Consider the following 27073-nt stretch of genomic DNA (forward strand, 5'->3'; position numbering starts at 1 on the left):
GGTTGTCACTATATCTGGTAAGAGGAAGGTTGAAAAGAAAATACTGGTGCTTGCCAGTTCTATCCCTCAGCCTGCTAGTAGATGAACCCATGTTTTAATTTTAAAAGTCCTAGGTGTTTTTCAGGAAAGTTGACAGATATTTGACCTTTTCAAATAATTTTAGTAGCTGCCCCTATGGGATGAATTTGAAAATCCTAGGTCACTTCCTTCTTGAGTTAACATATTCATAAGATTTTCAGAAAACTTTACCTCTAGGATTCAAACTAATCCATTAGTAGATATGTCTTATGGTATCCATTTAAAAATCCTACGTTGCCTCGTTCTCGCATTGACTTGAATATCCACATGGACTGCCTGGCAGGGTGACAATACCCCGTCAGCCTTTGAGATGTGAGAATGCGGCATGTTGTATAAAGTGCTTTGAAAGGACCTCAAGGAAAATTATAAATTTTGGTGTGATTTTTAATGTATGCTAAATAATAAATATATATACACACACACACACACACACACACACACACACACACATACATATGTGTGTATATACACACACACACACACACACACACACTAACCAATCCCCGGCCCCCTTCCTTCCGCTTAGCGTACAGCCTCAGGGTGCTGGACTTGGGGTGAAACCCTCCATGCATGGTAAGGAGCTTTCTTGTCTTTATGTCAGTGGCTTCTATCTCCTCCTTTGGCCAGCCTATTACCCCAGCAGGGTACCTGATCACGGGCAGGGCATAGGTGTTGATGGCCCAGATCTTGTTCTTACCATTCAGCTGACTCCTCAGGACTTGCCTGACCCTCTGCAGGTACTTGGTGGTTGCAGCTTTCCTAGCGGCCTCTTCATGGTTCCCATTCGCCAGCGGGATCCCCAGGTACTTGTAACTGTCCTCTATATCTGCAATGTTGCCTTCTGGTAGTTCAATCCCCTCAGTTCTGACTACCTTCCCTCTCTTTGTTACCATCTGACTACACTTCTCCAGTCCGAACGACATTCCAATGTCATTGCTGTATAGCCTGGTAGTGTGTATCAGTGAATCGATGTCTCGTTCACTCTTGGCATACAGCTTGATGTCATCCATGTACAGGAGGTGGCTGACAACCGGCTTGAGGGTCCTGCGCAGTATCTTAGCTGTTCCCAGGACTGCGCTCTTCTGGACAGAGATCTCCGATGTTGTTCCCGGGATCTGCTGGAGCCACTCGGCTAGCTTGGGAGTCACCGCACCTAGTGCTCCGAATTCCAACAACGCCCTGTTTTCGTCTCTTGCCCACCGATGCCTTCTTGTTCCAGTAGCCCACTTCTCGTCAGGGTGCCCTGGTTCCTCAACACCTGACGCGGACCTTGTTGATCCGGGCGACGTCCGAGCCGGCATGCCTTCATATTTATCTGTCTCGCTCATGTCTGCAGTAGGCTCACTTAGCATAGGGGGTCTAGCCTTAGGACCATTACTGGATACAGACGCCCCAGGCAGGAATCGAACTTGCGATCTTCTGCTCCAAAGGCGTGCGTGATAATATACACATACATATATATATATACATATACATATATATATATATATATATATATATATATATATATATATATATATATATATATATATATATATATATATATATATATATATATATATATATATATATATATATATATATATATATATATATATATATATATATATATATATATATATATATATATATATATATATATATATATATATATATATATATATATATATATATATATATATATATATATATATATATATACACACACACATAGGTGATGGTTCTGGTTTTTCATTGACAAGTGCTATGTTCTTAATAAAAGCGCATGGTATGAATTTGCAACATATATATTATCATTTCTCATATTTGTTCAGCAGTATAATTGAGAATACAGTTATAGTTGGTGTGTACTAGATAAGCTTTCAAAGTAAAAATGTGAAGTATGAAGTAGCCTTTGCAAACAGATTCCTGTTTAAACAATGACAATGGTGACACATGTTAACAATATAACATTAATTAAATGTACATATTTAACACTGACAACAAGAAAAATATTGAATATTTTACAGTTTTATATGAAATGTCACTGTACTGTACCGAAGAGCTTTTGATAAACCAAAGACAGAAATGGTGGCACCTCTACAAACATCTGAAACAACTCAAAATAGTTCCCTCAGGGCTGTTAGGAAAAAAAGAAACGTAAGAATGTATAGTTTTACATTTGGGCCAGAAGCCTGATTCATGTTTTATATGCAGTCCATGTATATATTGTTGAGGATCATCTTCTGTTAGCCATGAAGCTTGTTTCATTCTTCCACTTACAGCCTTCACTCACAAGGAATCCTACATTTAGAATGAAGTTTATGAACATGCAGAGAGATTAAACACATTTAAAATAATGTTTTACTTGACATAAATGAATGATTAATGAGTAATAATCCAAAACATTTTAAAGACTTCAAAAGTACACACTTTGTTTCCGTGCCGTGTCCCGATTTCTGGCCTTTGTCAGCTGAATGGCTTCACACTTGGTCCTCTTCATCAGAGGAGGTACAGACTGACAGGAGCTGTGTCTCTGTTTGGGTGCCACATCATCACCAGATCTACCTTTCTTCAGTGACTTGAAGCTGTTCTGGGTTCGTAGGTTACTCTCCAGACTACTTTTTTGAGCTCTCCTGGTTGGGACAAAGCGCTTTTGACAGTCATTAAACACTTGCTTCTTGGCTGATTGCTGCATGGATGTAGAGGATGATGGGTCCTTTGTATGAGTGTAAGACTGACTTAATGTTGAGGTGCTGCTGTTGGAATGAGATTGCTGTAAACTGTATAAAGAAAAATGTTGTCTGGGACTAGCTGAGCTGTTATTAGTTTTAGAAAGTAATGTATGGTGTGCATCAGTGTGGTGCTTTCCTCTGTATCCAGTCTTGTCATTTATCTCTTTGTAAAAATGTTGCGTCTCCTTTTTAGAGGAGCGAGTGTTTTTGCTGGTTTCTGGTGCCACCAGAGTTTCATTTTTTTGGACTGTAGAGTGCTCCATGTGCTTCAAGCGCTCACAAGGCTGAGAAGATTTTTGAACAAAGTGAGGACTCACGGGATTAGGACTCAAATCCACAGTCTGGGGATACCTTTTAGGCATGTACTTGGATGATGGACTAGTTTGTCCATGAAGTAAGGCATCATTGCTGCCCTCAGTTAGTGATGAGAGTACTATGGTTCTTTTCTTCTGTTTGTTAACGCATTTTTCTACCACATTTTCCATTGTTTTTGAGGTCAACTGCCTTTTTGCCTTTTGTTGAACATGCTCGTGGCAAGCTTTAGTGGAGTATGCCTCCCTCGCCACAGACTTCAGAAACTTCTCAGATGAGTCTTTGGATGACAGATTGATTTGAGAGTTTTCATTGGCAAAAATCTTGGTTTGGGCTTCAATGAAGGTACTGTTGATATCCTCCATTTCTAAAGAAGTTGTCTTACTTTTGGTAAGGACTTTTTCCATGTCTGTTTCCACTGTTTTTGAGGTAGCTGGTCTGTTGGCTTTTTGATGAAAGTGCTTAGGATCCCTTATAACTTTAATCAGTTTTCTCTTCTTTATACTGTGCGATGGTCTAAAATTTACGTCCTGTTTCTTTTCTTTCAACTGTGGATGTTGAAGTTTGGATTGATGCTGAGACTTTGTGTCTGCAGGAAACATACCAGGCTCTTTGGTCTTTCTTCTAGCACTTTCATGCTTGCCGTCCTGCGTTTTATTGTTTTTCCTTTTTTCATCATGTGAAGTACCATCCCTCCCCATCGACTCAGAGAGGAGTCCACTTTTCCTCTTGAAATGTCTGTTAATTTGGTTTCCATCATCCTCTGTGTCAGATATTACTATAACAGCAGGATCATCTGAAATGTTTTGTGCTTTTATACCATGGTGAGATCCAGTATTATTACACTTTTCTGTCCTTTGTGAAAGGTCAGAGTTCCCACTCTGGATCACTTCGTTACAACATCTGGATAATGTAGATTTAAGTCCATTGGTTTGACAGTTTCCTTTCACAGTTCTGCATTGACCATCAACAGTTTCAGGAGAAGGTTTCTTCAGTTGATTAAGGCTGGCAGCTCCACTATTCTCTATGCACACAGAGAACAATCTCTTTGTTTTTGTCTCTGGACAGCTTTGGACACCTTCATCCTCTGTGTCAGAATCAAGGTTGATGATGTCATCCTTTTCCGAAGGCTTGCTTCTGTCCCCCGTTTGACTTTGTTGTAAATTTGTCATCTCATGGTCTTCATTTTCTTTTTCAGAATCAGAGTCATTTTTCTCTGCTGATGCAGGCACTGACAGGTTATTTAACAACTGTTTGGACACTGTCAGATAGTTACGTCCTGAATCAGAAGAGTAATCAGAACTATCTTCAGTTTCACAACTGTCATCAGGATCACTATGTGATTCCCTATTTTGCGGTCTATGAGCTTTTGTCTCAGTTGTGCCCCAGGAAGAAGGCACCATGAAGGATTGTTGCATTGTCTCTCTAGATTGTATGACTTTTGCTAGATGAGAAGGTGTGTCAAAAACCTCCATCATAGAAAAAGCAGAAGCTGGTACATGGTTTGGAACAGATCTGGGTACCTCACAGACAGCTGGATTTGTGTCACTTTGTTTCACCTGGTCTTCATCCTCACCATCATGCTGTGAAACTGTTTCTGGGTCAGCCTGGCCTTCATCTGCTGGTTCCCATTTAACATCTAACACGCTAATAGGCATAACTAGCCAATCATCGTCCTCATCAGTCTCCTCTTGGTCTTGTGCATCAGAAAGGGGGCTCAAAGAGCAGCTTGCTTGCCAATTTAAATGTTTCTCACTGTCACATTTAGGACATAATAAACGTTCAAACCCATCCTCCGTTTCAACAAAACATGGACAAGAGCAATGTTGTGCTATGCCAAGTGTTTGGTTCTTTGGAATCTTGGCCTGACTCTGCACACCTCCAGACTGCGTAATACTGGCTTCAGACACTTCACATGAAGGTGAAGGCAGCTCCTCATCATTATTATCAACTTCTGGATTTTCTTCACTTACGTCTTCATTTGAAGGGTCCCTTTGCTTTGTGTTTAGGAGATTCATGTCCATATTTGATAAATCTTCTGTGTCTGAAATATCTTCATATTGTGGATCTTTTACAACGGTTACATAGAACAAAGGAAGAGATGCACTTAAGTAAGCCTGTAAACACACACCAGTTGTATCCTCTTCAGCATTTTTATAGCTTGTTTGGCTGCACACTGATTGTTCACTTTGGTTCATAGAGACTTGTGTTTTGCCAAGCTCAGTTTTATCAGTTAATGAATCTAGGCTGGAAGGTGCAGCTGCATCCCTAGATTCAATATGGCAGTAGTGTTGGTCTTCAATTTTCTTAAGTTGGTTTACATTTTCATCTTGATTTCCACCAACCACACAATCCACACTGCCTAAACCTACTCCTTCAACTGGTTTAAGGCTAACATCCTCCCTCTCCCATCTCACATGCATGGATAACAAAGGTAGAGTGCCTGGTGTTTCTTTGACTCTCTCGCGCTCTCCTTGTGAGGAAGTGCAGCTGACCATTAATCTTGGGGACTTCTCAGTCTCTTCTGACAAGGTAACCCCAGACACTGCTGTCACAGTCACTGCACTCTCTGGTTCATTCTTTGTGCAAGTGGCAGCAACATCCAACAAGACATGTTGATAATCTGGGGACATAAAGAGATGAAAGTTACTTATATCTCCATTCCAGGTTTGTTGCACTATGATTCAGAAAAGTTGTCTGCAATTCTTTTTACATTCTTCAGTCTAGCATTTGGATTCTTTGGTGCAGGTACTGAATAATTAGGAGTGGTTATACATTATTTCATCAACCCTGGCATTTCTTTTATCTTCAGTCATCAGAACAAACATGACTGACAACCCTTTACAGACAAAATTAGATCCAAGCAGATGCATTTTGGGGGCATGTTTTAAACTTTATACAGCAGAGATTAGTGTACCTTTTAAACGTTTCTCTGATGCAGATGTATCATAATTCTTGTTAGAGCTGGAAAATAATTCTGTACCTTTGCTGCTTTTCAACCTGTCTTGGTCAAGAGGTTCTCCAGTTGCATTAGTGCAGTGTTGAATCCCAGAAACGTTGGAAGAATAAGGAGAGATCTTCTTCCGCTGTCGTGTCTTCTTCAGTCCACAGTTTGTTGAATTTCTCACTTCTTGATTCTTACAATGTCGTTCATCTGAAATATCAGCTCCAATATCAAGTTCAACATTGGAACCCATTTTGTCTCATGAAGATGATGAGGTGGTAATTAAGGATCTACAACAATGGGCATGATGTGGAAACCTTGCTCCAAAGCCCTGGACAGCATACATCCTGTAAAAACAATATAAAACAAGTTTTGGGTTATAGTTAAATAATTGGGTTAGAACAGAATAGTTCCCTTGAGGCTACTGTTGTTGTGATTTGCCGATGTATATAAATAAAATTGAATTGAATAGCCCTTTATTTTTTATATATATAAAAATATAAATCATAAAGACATCAGGAATAAATAGAAGAAACTGAAGAAATTTATACAATCAAGAGGAATGTATACAAAACAATAGAAAGGCACACATTGGAGAGCAAAGTGCTTGGAAGCAGTAAAAACTGACTTTGTTTGAGTATAGAGTCCGTAGATGAGTAGCCTGAGTGAAGAGGGTTACTCAGTCCATGGCTCAGATTGGTGAGATGAGTGGGTAGTGGTGGGATATGGGGGGCTATAATTTATTAACAGTTCGAATGGCCCGGGTGGAGACAAATTCCACCATTCTCCATTTAAAATGAGGAGAGTGAACCTGTCTGTGCCTCCTGAAGCTTGTATGAGTTATTTTGTTTTAAAAATGTTCAGCTTCAGGTTATTTTCTGAGCACCAGCAGACAAGTTGAGCCCAACCACGGTGGTGTCATCAGTGTATTTGACAATGGTGTTGGTTGGGTGGGATCGTGTGCAGTCATGTGTACGGGGGTAAAGTAGGGGGCTGAGAAGGCAGCTCTGTGGGGATACGGTGCTGAGTGACAGTGGTGGTGGTGGGGGTGTTGAACTGATTGAGGCCAGTGGTGAAGTCTTTGATGCAGGAATAAGCAGCAGGGGGGGGAGGATCTGGTCCAGTTTGGGGGTGAGGATGTTGGATATTATGTTGTTGAATGCTGAGCTGTCCATGCAGAGCATCTTTATGTAGCTCTTCCTGTTCTCCAGAAGGTTCAGTGCTCTGAATTGATGGTGATTGCATCCTCCGTGGATTGATTTGCTCTGTAAGCAAAGTTTTGGGTGTAGTCTCTGATGTGCTGAGATAGTATCCAATCAAAACACTTAATGACTATAGACACAAGGGCAATAGGTCTGTAGTCATTTAGGCTGTCTATACCAGCCTTTTTGGGGATGTGAATGATAGTGGAGGCCTTCAGACAGGTAGACAGGGAACAGTGCCATGAGTCAGCTCTCCTGGGGTTCACTGCTCTCAGTCTCCTCTTGACTTCATGCGGGTGCTATCGGGTGTTGGGAGGGGTCCGTCATTTGTAGTTAGTTGATGAGGAAGCCCTCTATCCTCCTTCTGTAGGCTGCCTTGGCCTACTTGATGGCTCTCCTCAGGTTGGCTCTCTCAGTGCTTTACAGGGAACTGTCCCTCAGCCTGAAGGCTGAGTTACAAGTTCTTATCAGAGCCTGTACTTCACTTGTCATCCAAGGTTTTCAGTTAGGAAAAACCCAGAAGGTTTTAGTCACTGCCACATTCTCTACACAATAGTTAACGTAGAAAAGGACAGACTGAAAGAAGGTCTCCAGGTCCTGCTGTTTGAAAAGGGACCAATCTGTCAGATCAAAACAGTACTGTAGCTGGAGGACAGCATCATTATTGCTTTGCCATACTGTTCCACTTATTTTCTTTTTAAACTTTCAAATTATTACAAATAGGGCTGCCACAAACAATTACTTTGATAGTTGACTAGTCACCGTTTATTGTTGCGATTAGTCAACTAATCAGATCATGCATCCATTGGACGTAAAACATATGCACCAGCATGCATCTGCTCTTATATAACTATCATTAGCTTACAGCTTGAAGTGTTTAAGGTATGTGCTAACTAAAATAAAGACAAGATGATAGTTTTTTAAACCTTTAATGAAATTTGCAGATTGTCTGGGTGGAGAATATAACAGGACACTGGAGTAAACGCTCGACCGTCTCACACTTTTGTTTAATCAGTTTTCTGATGTTTAATTCAGCTGTGTGAAAATTATAACTTTAAACTCAGCCAAACCGATTTACTCAGGAACAAATAAAACCCTGAAAAAAGCCAAACAATAAAATTGGTAAGTTATCTAGGTTACTTATATATCATGTTTAACCTGAGTAGTGAAAGACCGCGGGGGGTCTGAAAATGATGTGCCGGAGGTTCGCTGTTCTCGCCGGCTCTAGTGAGCCTTGAACCCCCAGTCAGCTATCGAGCTGGTGGGTAACAGATGTCTCCGAAAACATCGGAGCAGTTTTACAAATATGTGATGTCTTGATAAACCGAGCAGATATTTGAAGTTTACACAACATATTTCCAGGCAAGAATGTAGCCAAGTTTATCTTGTTGTTCTTCAGACATGTGAAGCTAGAGACACTGGCAACTAGGGATGGGTATCGTTTAGGTTTTATCCGATACCGGTGCCAAACCGGTACTTTTGAAACGGTGCCGGTGCTTAAACGGTGCTCAAACCGGTGCTTAAAGAATGGAGAACACAAAATTGGTCCAAAAACCTCTCATGTTCAGCTGGTTTTTTGTAAAAAGATAACAATGTTAGCCTTTTCTGCAGCTATAGGGCATATATGGTCTCACTCTTGGCTGGAAGCAGTGCTTAAACAATGGAAAAAACACAAACTTTGTCCAAAAACCTCTCATGTTTAACTGTTTTCCACTTTTTCTTTGGTCATTTTAGCCTTTTTGGCCAGGGTGAAGGGAGTATCTGCCATCAAACAAGAAGACAGCCGCATGTAACTACGACGGTGTTTGCTAGTTCACCTTACATGCATTAATGTAATAATGTGGTTAGCGTACTCAATGTTAATTACACACAAACAACATGAAGCTACTCACGCAGAGAAGAACGGCTGCTGCTGCTGCCATCATCATCCGTCATCATTTCTGCTACGCTGACAGGGCTAGGGGCCAGGAGTCTCCTCTTCGGGTTTTTGGGGGATGTTGCTAACTCCGGTCCGATAACAGGCAACCCACCCGCAGTAGATGTGCACGGTGTGAGGTCTCGCAGCAAGCTATCAAACACGGTGCATTTCTCGGCTTTAAAAAGAAAAACGCTATGCGTCGCCAGGAGTTTCATCAGATTTGAGGTGTTACCTCCTTTGACAGTATCACAGTATCAGCTTAAAGCACTTGTTGCAGGCTGCTGAGTTTGCATCTTTTGCTGTGAAGTACAGCCAGACTTTTGATCGCTTCGCCTTGGGCATTTTTAATCTGTAGCTCTGCTCTAAAAGAACGTACGTACCTGACCCCGCCTACTATTCTTGGAAACGTAAAATGATTGGCTAGAATTGGCTCAGGAAAAAAAAGCACCGAAATAAAGCACCGAAATGTGCGCTGCTTTTCGGTCTGGTTACTACCGTTTATGTCAGAACCGGTGCCATCATGGCACTGGACACCGGTACCCATCCCTACCGGCAACCATAGTCAATTGTCTTCCAGGGGCCAGAGCAGGCGACATTGAAGGAAATTTCAAACTGCTGGCTAAGGGTAAACGTAAATACAGTAAGATCATAATTCACGTCGGCAGTAATGACACCCGGTTACGCCAATCGGAGGTCACTAAAATCAATATTGAATCGGTGTGTAACTTTGCCAAAACAATGTCGGACTCTGTAGTTTTCTCTGGTCCCCTCCCCAATCAGACCAGGAGTGACATGTTTAGCCGCATGTTCTCCTTAAATTGCTGGCTGTCTGAGTGGTGTCCCAGAAACGATGTGGGCTTCATAGATAATTGGCAAACCTTCTGGAGGAAACCTGGTCTTGTTAGGAGAGACGGCATCCATCCCACTTTGGATGGAGCAGCTCTCATTTCTAGAAATATGGACCAATTTATTAAACCCCCCAAAATATGACTATCCAGAGTTGGGACCAGGAAGCAGAGTTACAGTCTTACACGCCTCTCTGCAGCTTCTCTCCTCCTGCTACCCCCCCAAAAACCCATCTCCAATGAGACTGTGTCAGCTCCCAAAAAGACAAAAAACAAACTAAAAACCAGCAACAAACAACTTAAACATAAAAAAAAAAAAAATCAAGAAGACAGAACAATACAGTATCCACATCTGAACCAAACAGTAAAAAAGTGAAATGTGGATTATTAAATATTAGGTCTCTCTCCTCCAAGTCTCTGTTAGTACATGACTTAATAATTGATCAACAGATCGATTTACTCTGCCTTACAGAAACCTGGTTGCAGCAGGATGATTATGTTAGTTTAAATGAATCAACACCCCCGAGTCATTCTAACTACCAGAAACCTCGAAGCACAGGCCGAGGGGGCGGTGTGGCAGCAATTTTTCACACCAGCCTATTAATTAACGAAAGACCAAGACAGACTTTTAATTCATTTGAAAGCCTGATGCTTAGCCTCGTCCACCCCAGCTGTAAAACTCAGAAACCAGTCTTACTTGTTATCATCTATCGTCCACCTGGGCCTTACACAGAGTTTCTCTCTGATTTCTCAGACTTTTTATCTGATTTAGTGCTCAGCTCAGATAAAATAATTATTGTGGGTGATTTTAACATCCATGTAGATGCTAAAATGACAGCCTCAACATGGCATTTAATCTGTTATTAGACTCAATTGGCTTCTCTCAAAATGTAAAAGAACCCACCCACCACTTTAATCACACTCTAGATCTTGTTTTAACATATGGCATAGAAACTGAACATTTAACAGTGTTTCCTGAAAACCCTCTGCTGTCTGATCATTTCCTGATAACATTTACATTTACAATAATTGATTACACAGCAGTGGAGAGTAGACTTTATCACAGTAGATGTCTTTCTGAAAGTGCTGTAACTAAGTTTAAGAATATAATCCACCCACTGTTATCATCTTCAATGCCCTGTACCAACATAGAGCAGAGCAGCTATCTGAACGCTACTCCAACAGAGGTCGATTATCTTGTTAATAATTTTACCTCCTCACTACGTGCGACTCTGGATACTGTAGCTCCTGTGAAAACTAAGGCCTCAAATCCAAAGTCCCTGACTCCGTGGTATAATTCTCAAACACGTAGCCTAAAGCAGATAACTCGTAAGCTGGAGAGGAAATGGCGTGTCACAAATTTAGAGGATCATCATTTAGCCTGGAGAAATAGTTTGCTGCTTTATAAGAAAGCCCTCCGCAAAGCCAGAACATCTTACTATTCATCACTGATTGAAGAAAATAAGAACAACCCCAGGTTTCTCTTCAGCACTGTAGCCAGGCTGACAAAAGTCAGAGCTCTACTGAGCCAACCATCCCTTTAATGTTAACTAGTAATGACTTCATGAACTTCTTCACAAATAAAATTTTTATCATTAGAGAAAAATTACCAATAATCATCCCACAGATGTAATATTATCTACAGCTACTTTTAGTACCATCGATGTTAAGTTAGACTCTTTTTCTCCAATTGATCTTTCTGAGTTAACTTCAATAATTACTTCCTCCAAACCATCAACGTGTCTTTTAGACCCCATTCCTACAAAACTGCTCAAAGAAGTCCTGCCATTAATTAATGCTTCAATCTTAAATATGATCAACCTATCTCTAATAATCGGCTATGTACCACAGGCCTTCAAGGTGGCTGTAGTTAAACCTTTACTTAAAAAGCCATCTCTAGACCCAGCTGTCTTAGCTAATTATAGGCCAATCTCCAACCTTCCTTTCATATCAAACATCCTTGAAAGAGTAGTTGTCAAACAGCTAACAGATCATCTGCAGAGGAATGGCTTATTTGAAGAGTTTCAGTCAGGTTTCAGAGCTCATCACAGCACAGAAACAGCTTTAGTGAAGGTTACAAATGATCTTCTTATGGCCTCTGACAGTGGACTCATCTCTGTGCTTGTCCTGCTAGACCTCAGTGCTGTGTTTGATACTGCTGACCATAATATCCTATTAGAGCGATTAGAACATGCTGTAGGTATTACAGGTACTGCGCTGCAGTGGTTTGTATCATATCTATCTAATAGACTCCAATTTGTACATGTAAATGGAGAGTCCTCTTCACACACTAAGGTCAATTATGGTGTTCCACAGGGTTCAGTGCTAGGACCAATTCTGTTTACATTATACATGCTTCCCTTAGGCAACATCATTAGAAGACATAGCATAAATTTTCACTGCTATGCAGATGACACCCAGCTCTATCTGTCCATGAAGCCAGGTAACACACACCAATTAGTTAAACTGCAGGAATGTCTTAAAGACATAAAGACCTGGATGGCCGCTAACTTTCTGCTTCTTAATTCAGATCAAACTGAGGTTATTGTACTCGGCCCTGAAAATCTTAGAAATATGGTATCTAACCAGATTCTTACTCTGGATGGCATTACCTTGGCCTCCAGTAACACTGTGAGGAACCTTGGAGTCATTTTTGACCAGGACATGTCCTTCAACGCACATATTAAACAAATATGTAAGACTGCTTTCTTCCATTTGCGCAACATCTCTAAAATTAGAAATATCCTGTCTCAGAGTGATGCTGAAAAACTAGTTCATGCATTTATTACTTCCAGGCTGGACTACTGTAATTCATTATTATCAGGATGTCCTAAAAACACGCTGAAAAGCCTTCAGCAAGATCGCTGACAGCTATAGGGTGTATCTCAGTGTCTGAAATGTCACTTAACAGTGAGCTGCTGACTAGGAAAGAATCCAGTAGGAGTGATGGACATGTGAGAAGAAAGTATATCCCTTACGTCTCCAAAAGTTGAATCTGTTCATCTGGACGTAGCGTTTTGTGGGAGAAACGTTTCGTCACTCATCCAAGTGATTTCTTCAGTCTCAGCTGACTGCAGGTTTCCCCAAACCTTATAAACAGTACATTTGCATAATGACTGAAACCAGCCCACTGAAGGAACAATGAGCTGTGAGGTCAGTTCCTTAATCATAATTATGCAAATACCGTAAACCTACGCATACGGATCAGTATCTAAGGTTTGACTCTCATCATCCACTGGAGCACAAACTGGGTGTCATCAGGACGCTACAACACAGAGCGAACACCATCCCCACTGACACAGCGGCCAGGGAGGCAGAAGAACAGCACATCAAGAAGGCCCTGAGTAAATGTGGTTATCCCAGCTGGACTTTTGTCAAAGCTGGGAAGGCACCTAAAGAAAGCTCCAGCCGATCCAGGAGAGAAGGACAACCGCTGCCCAGGCGAAAACCTGTAGTGATCCCATATGTGTCAGGAGTATCGGAGCAGTTGAGACACATTTTTTCTAAACACCGGGTCTCTGTGGCTTTTAAACCCCAAAACACGCTGCGCCAAAAACTGGTCCACCCAGGATCGGGTCCCCGACACAAACAGAGTAACATAGTGTACGCTGTTAAGTGCCAGGAGGATTGCCAGGATTTATACATCGGGAAACCAAACAACCTCTAGCGGCGGATGGCACAACACAGAAGAGCAACCTCATCAGGCCAGGACTCTGCAGTCTATTTACACCTACAGGCCAGTGGACACTCTTTCAACGATGAGGATGTACACATCCTGGACAGGGAAGAACGCTGGTTTGAGCGCGGGAGTCAAGGAGGCCATTTACGTGAAAAGGAAAGACCATCTCTGAATCGAGGAGGGGGCCTAAGGGTACATCTGTCACCATCTTACAATGCTGTGATTGCAGCCATTCCCCAACACTCTGTGAATGGTACTCATGGCCATTGATCAGTGTTCTTTGATCAGTGGGTTTTGGTCAGTGATTGTTGATCAGTGGTCATGGGAATTTGCATAATTATGATTAAGGAACTGACCTCACAGCTCATTGTTCCTTCAGTGGGCTGGTTTCAGTCATTATGCAAATGTACTGTTTATAAGGTTTGGGGAAACCTGCAGTCAGCTGAGACTGAAGAAGTCACTTGGATGAGTGATGAAACGTTTCTCCCACAAAACGCTACGTCCAGATGAACAGATTCAACTTTTGGAGATTTACTTTCCTGGATGATTGAGAATGCATCAAGACATATATCCCTTACGGCTGGGGTGAAGGAAGTGCCATGTGTCGCAAAGACCACCATTTTTCAAATCAACGGGAAGAGAATGGATCAACTCAGAAAAGCTCCACTAGTATTTTAACAAAAAGTTGCAGAGCAAAAGAGGCACACCAAACACAGGTACAAATTATAACAGCAGTGTAGGCCACTTGTGTAGGCTTCGCTATAGACTTTATATAGATTCACTTCACAAATCAACAACAGTTTTTGAGCTGCAGTAGCTTGTCTGCTGGACTCAGCCTTTGTTTCCCATGTTCAACAGTGAACCTTGGCTGTCTAGGACCATGTCATTGGTCCACCATTGTGAATTGGCCAGTTAATCCAATAAAGGAGATCTGAACCGGCTCTCCATTCAAAAGGTCAGAATCTCCGATCCTATGGGTATTACCCAATTCAGTTAGCAGAAACTGATTCAAGCCAGTGTCGAGGAAACTGACGTAGCTCATTTGTCTACGTTCGGGTACCTACCCTACTAGCAACCCTGAAGTTACGTACAGCCAACAGCCACACCGATTAATGGCTGCTCTCCTCATTTATCCTTGCACTTGTCAAAGGGCTAGGCATTTACTTTACAGCTGGGAGAATAGGTCCCGTGGATTTGTTCATTTGAAGGGCTAGAACAACAAACAGGAACACTATGGGGAGATGTAAGGCTCATACACAAGATTTACCTTTTACTCTGTGGAACAGTAATGTGTCACGGTCTTTGTTTTGAGTGTCTTGTCTCTGAGTTTTTGTATTATGATCTTAGTTCCCTTTGTTCCCCCAGCTTATTCTTTAGTCTAGTGTCTTAGAGCTAAAGAGAATACAAGAAAGCCAAACTGAGTATTTAGTAGCGGCCCTGTGTCTCTTTCTTGTTGTTCTGTGTTTCATAGTTGCTCTGTCTCCCCTAGTCTAGTTTGCGTCTGCGCTACTTCCTGTTTTACTTTGAAGGTCCATGTCTCATGTGAGTGTATCCTACTTTGCTCCCTCGTCTCGTCAGTTCTGATTTCTCCCAGCTGTGGTCCCCTTCTGTGTCTCATTCCCCTCGTTATTTCCCAGTGTATTTAAGCCCTGTGTCATTGTCGCGATCTCCCTCATGCTGTGTGGATCTCCCTGTGGCTCCCTGTGAGTTTAGTTTGTCATTTTCCAGTTTAGTTTACTTATGTATGCTTTTCCCAGCCAGCAAATAAAGCTGTGGTTTTGAGTTCATCCCTTGTGTCTACGAGTTTGCGTTTGGGTCCTCTCCTGCCTGCACACAGCCGAAACATGACAGTAGATCACGACCATTACATGGACCCAGCAAACCGCTCTCAGCTGCGTGAGCGTCACGATGCTGCCTTTGCCGAGCTGGAGGAGGAGCTCCGCTTGAGGCCGTGGCACACTCCTGACTATCGGCGGATTTTCCGAGGAACTCTGCTGGCTCTCAGCGGTCCCCGGAGCTGCCGAAAGCCCCCCACCTGCGGCTTCACCTGCACCCAAGTCGTGGTCGCTTCAGGTGGGAATTCTCTGCGTCTCTTCAGATGCCCACGCTCCAGCCTCGGTGTCGCCGTTCTGCATGCCGGAGGCTCAGCCGTTTTCTCCGCCCACTTCCCGAAGGAAGCGGTGCACACGCCGCCATAAACTGGACAATGTTAAGCGACTCCCGGTGGTGAGTGACAATGATTATTTTTCTCCTGCTTCTATGGACATTAAACACAATGGACTCACTCCTGATCCTTTTGATGTGTCCCTGCTGGACGATGATATGGACTGGGAGAACTTTTTCTGCTCTGCTCCCTCTGAGCTGGAAAATGACAGTTTTTTGAACCGTGTACCCTATCAGTACAAAACCTACAAAAACTGTGAAACATTGTGGGAAAGAGGCAGAATTTATTTTTGATCTGTTTTTGTGGACCTGGTAGAGATTCCTTTTGAACCTGCCCAAGCAAAGACTATTTTTTTCTGAGCATAATTCTTCGTCTACCTGTGTTTCTGCTCCCAGGGCAGCTCGGGCCCGGCTTTTCTCTGCACCCGTTTCAGTTCCTCAGGTGGAGAAAGCTGAGGTCCAGCTGGTCCCTACTCCGGCTCCCCGGCTGGCTGAAGCTCTGTTGGTCCCTGCACCCGTACCAGCTCCTCGGGTGGGGGCAGCAGCTGCTCAGCCATTGCCGGTGCCTGTTCCGGCCCCGAGGGTGAGGGCAGCCGTGACTGAGCTTCCTCCTGCACCCGTACCTACTCCTCGGGTGGGAGTGGCTCGTGTCTCGCAGATGCCTGCACCCGTTTCTGTATCCACTGTAAGCGTAAGCAAGTCTGTCCAGCCATCTTCTCCGTGTTCAGAAAGCTCAGAAGGGTTAGCTCAGCCTCTGTCACAATTGTCATCAGTACAACAGCCACTACAACATGTATTACAGTCCCTTGCTCAGTCATTAGCCCAGTTCTTAGCTCAGGCATCGGCTTTCCCCCCAGTTCATACCCCAGCGCAGCTCCCGCTAGCTCAGTCGCCTGTGTCCCCGCTAGCTCAGTCGCCTGTGTCCCCGCTAGCTCAGTCGCCTGTGTCCCCGCTAGCTCAGTCGCCTGTGTCCCCGCTAGCTCAGTCGCCTGTGTCCCCGCTAGCTCAGTCGCCTGTGTCCCCGCTAGCTCAGTCGCCTGTGTCCCCGCTAGCTCAGTCGCCTGTGTCCCCGCTAGCTCAGTCATCTACCCAACCACCTACTCCACTCTCACCACAGCCATCATTACAGCTACTAGTTCAGTCCCCTGTGCCAGTTCAGACTTCAGTTCAGTCTCCCGTAGCAGGTCAGCCTCCGGTTCAGTTATACACTCAACCATGGGTCCCAATTACCTCTGGCCCTACATCAGCTCCTGCTGGATGCTCAGGTGAGCACATCCAGCACTCTGCGGCTCCCACGCTGCCATCTGTCTCCGCTGGGGGTTCTGGAGAGCCCTGCCAGCCTCCTGTCTCCGCTGGGGGTTCTGGAGAGCCCTGCCAGCCTCCTGTCTCCGCTGGGGGTTCTGGAGAGCCCTGCCAGCCTCCTGTCTCTGCTGGAGGATCCGAGGGACCGCTTCAGCCCTCGCCAGCTGCAGCCTCATCATCCTCGCCCGGTCCGGCCTCTGCTTCTGCGTCAGCATCGCCTGGTCCTGTCGCTGCCACGCCCACACCCAAGCCACGTTCTGTGCCTCGGAATCACCGGCCACTTTCCGGGCCACCAGCTGGACGGCATCGCCGTCGAGGTCGGCCCCCAGAACTGTTTCTGCATCTCCGCCGCTGCCGCCTGCACGGTCGGCCCCCTGAACTGTGTCACCGCCGTCGTTGCTGCCCGCACGGTCGGCCCCCTGAACTGTTTCCGCGTCGCCGCCGTTGACGTCCGCAAGGTCGGCCACCTGAACTGCTTTCCCCTTGGCTCCTGTACTGTCGGGACCAGGGTCGGCCCCCTGAACTATGTTTCTGGACTCCATTCCCTGCAAACCATGGTTGTTTTTGGCCCGCCTGTTTTGTTTTGAATGGTTTCCAGGGCCCCTGTGCTTTTCATGGACATTTTGTGTTGGACTCTTTTCTGAGTTCCTATGATGGACATTTTGGTTTTGTTCCGAGCCCTCCGTCCTGGGCCCCCGCCGCCCGCCCTGGTCGGGTTGTTTTGTGTTTTGGGGCATTTTTTGTTTTTCCTGTTTTTAAAGGGGGGGGGGGGTACTGTCACGGTCCTGGGTCGGTGAGCCAGTGTTTTGAGTGTCTTGTCTCTGAGTTTTTGTATTATGATCTTAGTTCCCTTTGTTCCCCCAGCTTATTCTTTAGTCTAGTGTCTTAGAGCTAAAGAGAATACAAGAAAGCCAAACTGAGTATTTAGTAGCGGCCCTGTGTCTCTTTCTTGTTGTTCTGTGTTTCATAGTTGCTCTGTCTCCCCTAGTCTAGTTTGCGTCTGCGCTACTTCCTGTTTTACTTTGAAGGTCCATGTCTCATGTGAGTGTATCCTACTTTGCTCCCTCGTCTCGTCAGTTCTGATTTCTCCCAGCTGTGGTCCCCTTCTGTGTCTCATTCCCCTCGTTATTTTCCAGTGTATTTAAGCCCTGCGTCTCCCTGTGTCAATGTCGCGATCGCCCTCATGCTGTGTGGATCTCCCTGTGGCTCCCTGTGAGTTTAGTTTGTCATTTTAAACTACAGGGAATAACAGTTCACTCTGTTTTTATATCCTAGGCATGTTTCTCCCTCTCCACCTCTTCCTTTTACCAAAAAAGGCTTGCTCCATGAGTCACATCCTGTTGACTCATGTACACACGCGTGCTCTCCTATTCATGCACTCCACTTTCGCACCACAATCATGCCTGGGCAATGCTCCATCCTCCCCCCTTGTCTTTGCCATAATTTCTGTGTGTGCCAAGTCAAATCATTACAACACCTCATTATTCAGGTTATAGTCTCTTTCGTCATATTGATTAGATTAATAGTTGATCATATTTAGTTATAATTATGCATGCTTAAATATTAGCAGACTCAATTATAAATTGAGTCAAAATTCTTATTACAAGACTTCTGTGTTAACACTGTTACATTTGCCTTGATGGTACTCTTTTCATATACATTAGATTCCTTTATGATGGTGAGCCACTGTTCCCTCCTTGGACCAATTTTAACAGATACAGACCAGTGTAGACCAGGAACAATCCAAAAGAGCTGCAATGTCAGAGATGCTTTGACACAGTCATCTAGCAAGCACAATCTGCCCCCTGTCAATCTCACTGAAATTCTCACAAGCACCACACACAGGTAGAAAACTGCCACCATTTTGCTGCACACATTAAAACATCTAAGCTTCCACAGAGAGTGGAGTCTGCCCATCCCCTTCTTATACACAGCACCACTGCTGGTCTTCCAGTGCAGTCTGTCAGTCAGATGAATACCCAAGTATCTGTAGCTGTCAAGTGTTTTCTCCTTACCCATGGCTAGTTGCATGTTTTCTCTGGAAGTCAAAAGCCATCTCTTTCGTTTTGCTCACATTCAGGAGGTGATTTCTGATGAACCACTCCTGCCCAACTTCAATACACCCAATCACTACAGTGTCAAAGAACTTCTGCAGTCTAACTGTTCTGCTAGAAATCTGTGGAGTGCAAAGTAGTGATGGGTAGATGAGGCCTCGTGAAGCGTTTCAGCACATTCCCCAAACTGTATCGATACTGTGTTGACACAGTGTTGCTGTTTTGCTCCATACTGACACCTGCTGGACCTTAAATATCATTGCAGGCAACTTACTTGAGACTCACAACAGACACTGATTCAATGACCTAGTCATACTTGTACACTGTAAGGTATTGTACTTTCCATGGAATCATTTTGTATCTTTTACATTTCAAATATTGTAGACATCTATAAAATATATTGTGAATGACACTAAGTGAAAATTAAAATGAAAGTATTGTGAATGTAATATTACCCATTTGACTCAGAGTTTATTATAAAATTCTATTCAGAAAAATAAGTTTATCCAGTGTTTTTGCATTCAGTCTATTGCGTTTTTTTGACACCATTTCCCCAGCTTTGGAAAACTCACAGGCATAGCTGAAGCTGGGGTACACAAAAACTGTAAAGCCAGGTGGAAAAGGTTTTGATAAGATGTCTTCCTATTCCCCCAGTACCTTAAAGGATCCTCTGATCTTGGAATGTTTCTCTCCGACACTCTCCACAATACTAAGGGGTTGGCAGTCCCTTATAATAGAATTCAGGACTGCCTGGTCCAGAACAGTCTTCCTAGATGCTTGATTTCAAAATAATAAAACACATTAATTTAAAAAAAAAAAAATGATAAAAGCTGTTCAGTGTCAATATAGGCCGACCTGTGTTCATTCTCGGTGTGTTTGTCTCCTCATTTTCATGTTTGGCTCTGTAATGCCTCTGTAACACTGAGGAGGTGCTTTTGTTTGTGTAAGAAATGCAGAACAGATGCGACATTTAACCTGCATAAAATGAAATAAATAATTTACACTGCAGGTCACATTGCTGTTTTTCCTATTCATATAGATTACACTGAAACAAAGAAAAACTATTACCTTATTTGCAGTTAAGATCAAAATGATCCCACACAGCAGAAACATTTCTTTTTCTCTCGGGCTCCATTTTGTTATGGAGAGATGTGTTTTTTGTTTTTTTTAATCTTTGCGAGAGTAATTTCGTGTTTTTTTTTTTTTTTTTGTGGCGACTCATTCCGTTGATGCGGTACCTTTTAAACACAGTTTGGCGCGTTGGCAATGAGCGATACAGCAGCTGTATCGATCACGTGACTTTTTCTTAAAGCGACGCACGCACCGATACAGGCTTCGCTAGGTGAGCTTGATACATGCGTCGGTGTGTCAGTGTTGCAGGACCCATCACTAGTGCAAAGTAAATGGGGATGGTGATAGGACTGTACCCTGGGGGGAGAGAGTCCCCCCCCCGCCCGAGCTGTACAATCTGTGGCCTCTTACCATCATTTGCTCAGCAATCCAGGAGACAGAAGTGGTGACACACTGAGCAACTTTTCACTGACCAGAAATGGCTGGATGCCATTAAAGGCACAATAATAATAATCATAATGCCACTTCTACTGTCCAGGTGAGAGTGAGCATGTCGTAACAGGTAAATGACAGCATCATCCGCCCCCACAAGAGGCTGGTAATCAAACTGAAAAAGGTTGAGAACATCAACCTACAAGCTAAGCTGGGCAGGAACCAGTCTCTCCTGCACCTTCATGACCTGTGATATCCTGTTTGGGAGTTGTCTCATCATAGCCCCTCTAGTGCAACTGTTACACACACACACACACACACACACACACACACACACACACACACACGACAAAATGGATCAGACAAAACATATGTGCTGCCTGTCTGTACTGGAATGGCTCTTTGTTCAAAGGGTCAGAGTGTCTGATCCTAGGGGTATTATCTTAACAAGTTAACAAAAACTAAATTTAAGCCTGTCAGGAGAGGATATTGTACAATGTGATCAGCTATATGAAATGTATCTTTTATTTTATCATTAAACACATGTCTATGTGACTTTTCACCTAGTAACTTGTGTGATGAACCTATGCAGCTACTAACCGCTTCCTGTCTTCAGAGAACATGCAAATGTAGAGAAGGGGAAAAACCCGCTGCTCTGAATGACGTTGTTACCTTTGTACGCACACACAGAGAAATATTTTGTACAAATAAAGGACGCAGACAGTCAATAGCCGCAGATCCTGCGTTAATGGCTGCCCTCTATGGGCTCAAAATGTGGTCATAAATATTTTGTACTTGTAAATCAGGATTTGTATGTGTAAAAAGAATTTGTGTGTGTAAAAAAGATTTTTATGTGTAAAAAAAAAAAGATTTGTGTGTGGACCCCCTGCAAGTTACAAGTACGAATTTTGACCCTATTTTTCTTCCTGTCATCTGATTGGTCAATGTCATGTCAATCACAAATGTAACAATCCAATCAGAGAACAGATGGGTTTGGCTGTCGGAGGGGCACTTTTTTGAACTGCAGGTCCTTGAAGGGAATACATGCCCTTTTACATGCCAACCCAGCGTTTTCCTTCATCACCACGAAGGAAAACAGTCTGTGGTCGTCCGAGTTTGGTGATTTTTGTGTCACAGGTCTACGTGCTTTATACAGGGACTTCCACAGCCTTTTCAACAGCGCTGCGGACCGCGGGGGGCAGTGTTTTGGAAATGACAGTCTTCATTACAAAGCTTTCTTCGTTATGAATTAGCATACATGTTTTTATTGAACATTTGAAGAACTAGCAAAAAAACCCAGAAACTGTTGTAGAGGACAAAGTCAGAGATAGAAACGACAAGGAGCAGGTGCATCTAGTACAGGTAGAGCTGCTGCAAAAACCCACAGAGCTCAGCAGCCAGCGCAACAAATTCTGGATCCTTTGCTTTTAGTTAGCAGTTAGCATTAGCAGCACATCCTGCATCCGATGTGAAAGGACCTTTATGCTGCGCACTGTGACTCACAGCAATGGTCCCGGGTCAGCCCTGACTTTGTGTTAAACTAATCCTAAAGTAATAATGGTATTTCTAACCACTGACATACCACAACTTTATCCTTTCAACAGCTGCTGAAAGTAAGGGGACCTAGCTGCTATCGGATATTTATATAGAGATCCTCCAGCTTCAAACTGTATTACCCTTCAAGGACCTGCAGTTCAAAAAAGTGCCCCTCCGACAGCCAAACCCATTTGTTCTCTGATTGGATTGTTACATTTGTGATTGACATGACATTGACCAATCAGATGACAGGAAGAAAAATAGGGTCAAAATTCGTACTTGTAACTTGCAGGGGGGTTTCTGGCTAAGTCCACACACAAATCTTTTTTTACACATACAAATCCTGATTTACAAGTACAAAATATTTATGACCACATTTTGAGCCCATAGCCCTCGCGAGTAAAAGAAAATCTGCAGTGTTTTTGTGTTTTCTAAACTCAGGAGTCTTGGCTAAAGAAAAGACCGGCAGGGTAATTTAAAATAAATCCCCTGTCAAAGCCAGTGGTGGGGGATTTGCCCAGTAACTAACTACCTTGATCTGAACAGTCTACCTCACTGTCCGCTAGCTGACGCAGCATTTGTACATATGGCTGTAATAATGTTGTTTTAGGTTAAAATGAATTAAAAACTACTTGATGCATTCTCAATCATCCAGGAAAGTAAAGTCTAACGGACGGACTCAATTTTCCAGCACCCTGGCACAGACTTTCCCAGGGAGGCTGAGGAGTGTTGACCCCCTATAGCACACCCTTGAAGATCCAAGCAACATTATAGAGGCTTGTTAACCAAGACAGCCCTACAACATCCAAAGCCTTCAGGAACTCAGGGTGAACCTCATCCACCCCAGGGGCCCTGCAACTAAGGAGTTGTCTAACTGCCTCAGTGACTTCACCCCTGGAGAGGGAAAGGTTATTCCCCTCGTCCCCAAACTCTGCTTCCTCTAATGAAGACATGCCAGTGGGATTAAGGAGTTCCTCGAAGTACTCCTTCCACAGCTCAACAATGTCCTCAGGCAAGGTCAGCAGCACTCCGCCTGCACTATACACACTGCAGGTAGAGCACCACTTTCCCCTACTGAATCGCCTGGAGGTTTGCTAGAATGTCTTTGAGGCAGTCCAAAGGTCTTTTTCTGCGGCCTCACCGAAACCACTTCTTTTTCCATAAGCCTCTGCCAGAGCCCCGTTCCGCTTGGCCAGTCAGTACATATCAGCTGTGTTAGGAGCCCCACAGACAAACCAAGCCTGATAGGACTCCTTCAGCCTGATGGTTTGCTTCACCTCTGGTGTCCACTATCTGGTTTGGGGGTTACCACCATGACAGGCACCAACCACCTTGCGGCCACAGCTCAGAACCTCTCTTCACCTGAGTGTCCAGAACATATGGCCGCAGATCTGATGATTCGATTGCAAAAATCAATCAACCTGTTGCCTGGACTGTCCTGGTGGCATGTGCACTTATGGCCGCCCTTTTGTTCGAACATGGTATTCATTATGGAAAAACAGGACACCACTCTGTTTCAGATCTGGCAGGTTGGTCCCAATCATGCCGCTCCAGGTCTCACCAGCGTTGCCCACATGAGTGTTGAAGTCTCCCAGTAGGACGACAGAGTCCCCAGGTGGAACAACCTCAAACACCCAGTGACTCCAAGAAGGCCAGGTACTCTGAACCTCCGTTCGGCACATAACCCGAAAACCCTACCCTTTAGCACTTCTGATGTTAATGAGCATTTTTGTTTTCTCATAAAGAAGGGATCTAACCATGTTCACGTTATATTTTTTGGGTGTCTTAGCATGTAGGTTTTGAAAATGAAATGCAGCTATGCAACTAGTTTAGAACCATGCTAAAACCTTAGAATCTCAGCTGAATGCTCATAAAACTTTCCTACAACCACCAAACACCAGGAAAAAAAAAAAAATGACAGAAATAGGCTTACTGTATCGGTTTCCTCAGTTATTTAGACGCCAGCCAATAGACCAATGATTATCAGGAGCTACTGCAGCTAACTATCCACATCAGAGCCACTTCCGCCTACTGACTTTTTCTGTGTTCCAGCCTCAGTAACATCTGCTGCACGTTTTAGACCTCTGATGAAATCTCACAAGTGTTAGCTTTATTTTGATACCAAGATTGTTTACGCAGAGCTTGTAATTGCAGAACAAGGAACAAGTTAATACTAGGCCATTGGTATATAAAGTCAGTTGTTACCTTTGGCCTGTCATGCTCAATAAACTCTAACATTTGACGAAAGACTCTTTAGACTTTGGGGGTCCTTTTAAGCAGTCTACAAGAACATTTGAGAGCTACTGCCTCAAATTTTGACTCAAGAGTAAGATTTTTTTTTTTTTTAATTCAACATGTACTTAGTTTATGGCAGTAAAATAGCTGTTACCTCACTATTCATGTGACATGGCCATAATGGCATAGTTCAGTTGTTGTCAGGTAACTGTAGAAAATACTGGTTAATTGGAATTACAGATTAGTTAATTATTGTAGTCCAGTTCTTGACTCATGGCTCGCACACTTTAAGATTAAGCCTACTGTAGATTTCACCAGATACCCCCAATACAGGTGTGGACCCGGCTCTCTCTACAAAAAGGTCTGATCCTGTGAGTATCACCCAGTAGGCAATGCAAACCTTGAATGAAGGCGGGGAGGAGACTGACCCAGTGTCAACTGCCTTTTAGCTCTCCAAATGTCAGTCCTACTCCCCCAGAGACTGAGGTTGTTTAGCCTCCTTAGGGTCTCACCAACTCTCCCTTCCCATCCTTTTCTGTCCTTACACACACACACACACACACACACACACACACACACACACTATGCCCAAGGTCAACGTTAGCACAAACATACATGCCACCCAATAAAGAGTTTCAGTGAGAGGTCTGGTATTACTGGTATTTTATATGACTACACCCATAAAAGCCTGGATGTTAAGTCATTTTATTCCACTTTTGGATAACATGAGCCAGGGAATCTCTGACACTACATAACTTCTTTAATAACACAGTTCAGCTCGAACTAAACACTGAATTCAATTCAGTTCAACTGAAGTTTGGTTTTTAAAGGAGCAAATCACAACAGCAGTCACCCGAGTTCACTTTATATTGTAAGATGTCACAAAAATATTAACACTGAGTGGTAGATGCTGTTATTCATTAGCAGTGATTCCCTAAGTATGGAAGTGGGCCAGAGTAATAATAGAAATTAAGTTTGAAATTACAAGCATGTAGCATTACATACTTATATAAATTCATTTATTTATATAAAAAGTGCATAAAACTAGTGACAAGAGGTGGTGTGACATTGCTTATTACTCTGACTTAAAAACTTGCTTGTGATGACGTTTGTGCCCCAGTGGCAGGTACATACACTTTGCATATGACTGGGTGCCATTGTACCATAGTTTATGGGGTTTTGTTTTGGAATAAAATTTCATGGAAATTTTCAAGGCGTGCGCGATGACTTCTTTGTGCACGTGACTGCTAAGTTCAACTCGCGGGTTGTTGAATTTACGCGCGAGGAAGTTAATTGCGTTTTTCCCTCACGCATTCCAACTAATGCATCGGGAGCAGCTTGACCAAGGATATTTTGCATGCAGACTGGAGCAGGAACAAACCTGCTGATTAGTAAATGAGTTGCTATACCTGCTGAACTACAGTCACGTCGTCATGTAAAATGACACACACATACAAACACTGAGTTTCACTTCTTTGGAAGAGATGACGCACAAAAAGATATTTTTTACATATAAAGTTCACACAAAATGCGGGCACACAAAAATCTTCTCTGTCAGTTTACTTACCACATTCGCCTTATTTAACACAATTTTCGTCTACTTCGAGGCTTCCACATAAACGCAGTAGTACATTTCCACTCCAGACTAGTAAAATCCACGAGAATGTTGCTAGTCATCTGCAAGAGTCCATGCTTCCTTATAAAATAATAATTTGGACTTGATTATATTTTCCTCACATCCGCTTCTGTTCAAAGGGAATTTTGTCGACAAAGTCAGTGTTCCTGCGAACGGCGGTGTACCAAACACGCATGCTGCCTAGGCCACACACTTCAAACAAACACAACAGGACCGACTCAGCTCCTGTTTCCTCTTAACTGTCCCGCTCCCTGAAGGAATAAACGGGTGAAACGGAGCCTTTATGTGTCATGTGAGTCAATTCTGATTGGTGTGTTTTTGGTAGGCGTGGATAAACTCGCACGAGGTGGAGCATAAAATATATATATAATTATATGTAAGCAGGGGTTTCCTCAGGATCGAAATGCTTAAGACGTTAATCCAGAAATCCTGTATCCAAGTGTGCAAGCTTGGTTCTGTTTGTTTCGGGTGGATTCACATTTATGACAGCTGACATCTTAATGCATGACATCACAATCTGGCAGCTGCTAACTGAACATGTAACAACTGTAAAAGTACCAGCACTGCTGTTCCTAATCTAAATACACAACATTTAAAAATATATTACTATTAAATTAACACAGACTAGCATCCAGAATTTAAACTGTAAAAACCCATATACTATCAATGCAAAATGTAACACAAATTCTCCCTGTGGTGGTGAATTTATATATTTATATGTCAGGACTTAGCCAAGGATATTTGGCATGCAGACTGGAGCAGTCATTCAATAATTTAATTGATAATATAATATAATCTTAGTTATACACTTGCAGTATTTAACTTAATTTTTTGCACACCTCAAAGTCTTCTCAAGGTGTGGCATCCTGGGATGCACACCTTCAGACACTTGTCAGAGATCCCACATAGGGATGAGAAATACAACTGGAAAGTACCAGATTTTCTGAATCCG

At 43.2% G+C, this 27073-nt stretch overlaps 1 protein-coding gene across 1 annotated transcript; it reads right to left on the reverse strand.

Annotated features, from left to right (window-relative positions):
- Positions 1-1849: 1849 nt before the first annotated feature.
- On the reverse strand, positions 1850-26362 carry LOC116316286 (serine-rich adhesin for platelets-like). Its single transcript, XM_031734830.2, has 4 exons — positions 26053-26362; positions 6088-6395; positions 2491-5727; positions 1850-2361 (listed from the first exon to the last, which is right to left on the reverse strand). Exons 2-4 carry the CDS (start codon positions 6299-6301, stop codon positions 2297-2299), a joined length of 3516 nt encoding a protein of 1171 aa, XP_031590690.2. The 5' UTR covers positions 6302-6395; positions 26053-26362; the 3' UTR covers positions 1850-2296.
- Between the last annotated feature and the right edge of the window lie 711 nt (positions 26363-27073).

This window comes from Oreochromis aureus, linkage group 17, assembly GCF_013358895.1.
Source record: "Oreochromis aureus strain Israel breed Guangdong linkage group 17, ZZ_aureus, whole genome shotgun sequence".
Taxonomy (NCBI): domain Eukaryota; kingdom Metazoa; phylum Chordata; class Actinopteri; order Cichliformes; family Cichlidae; genus Oreochromis; species Oreochromis aureus.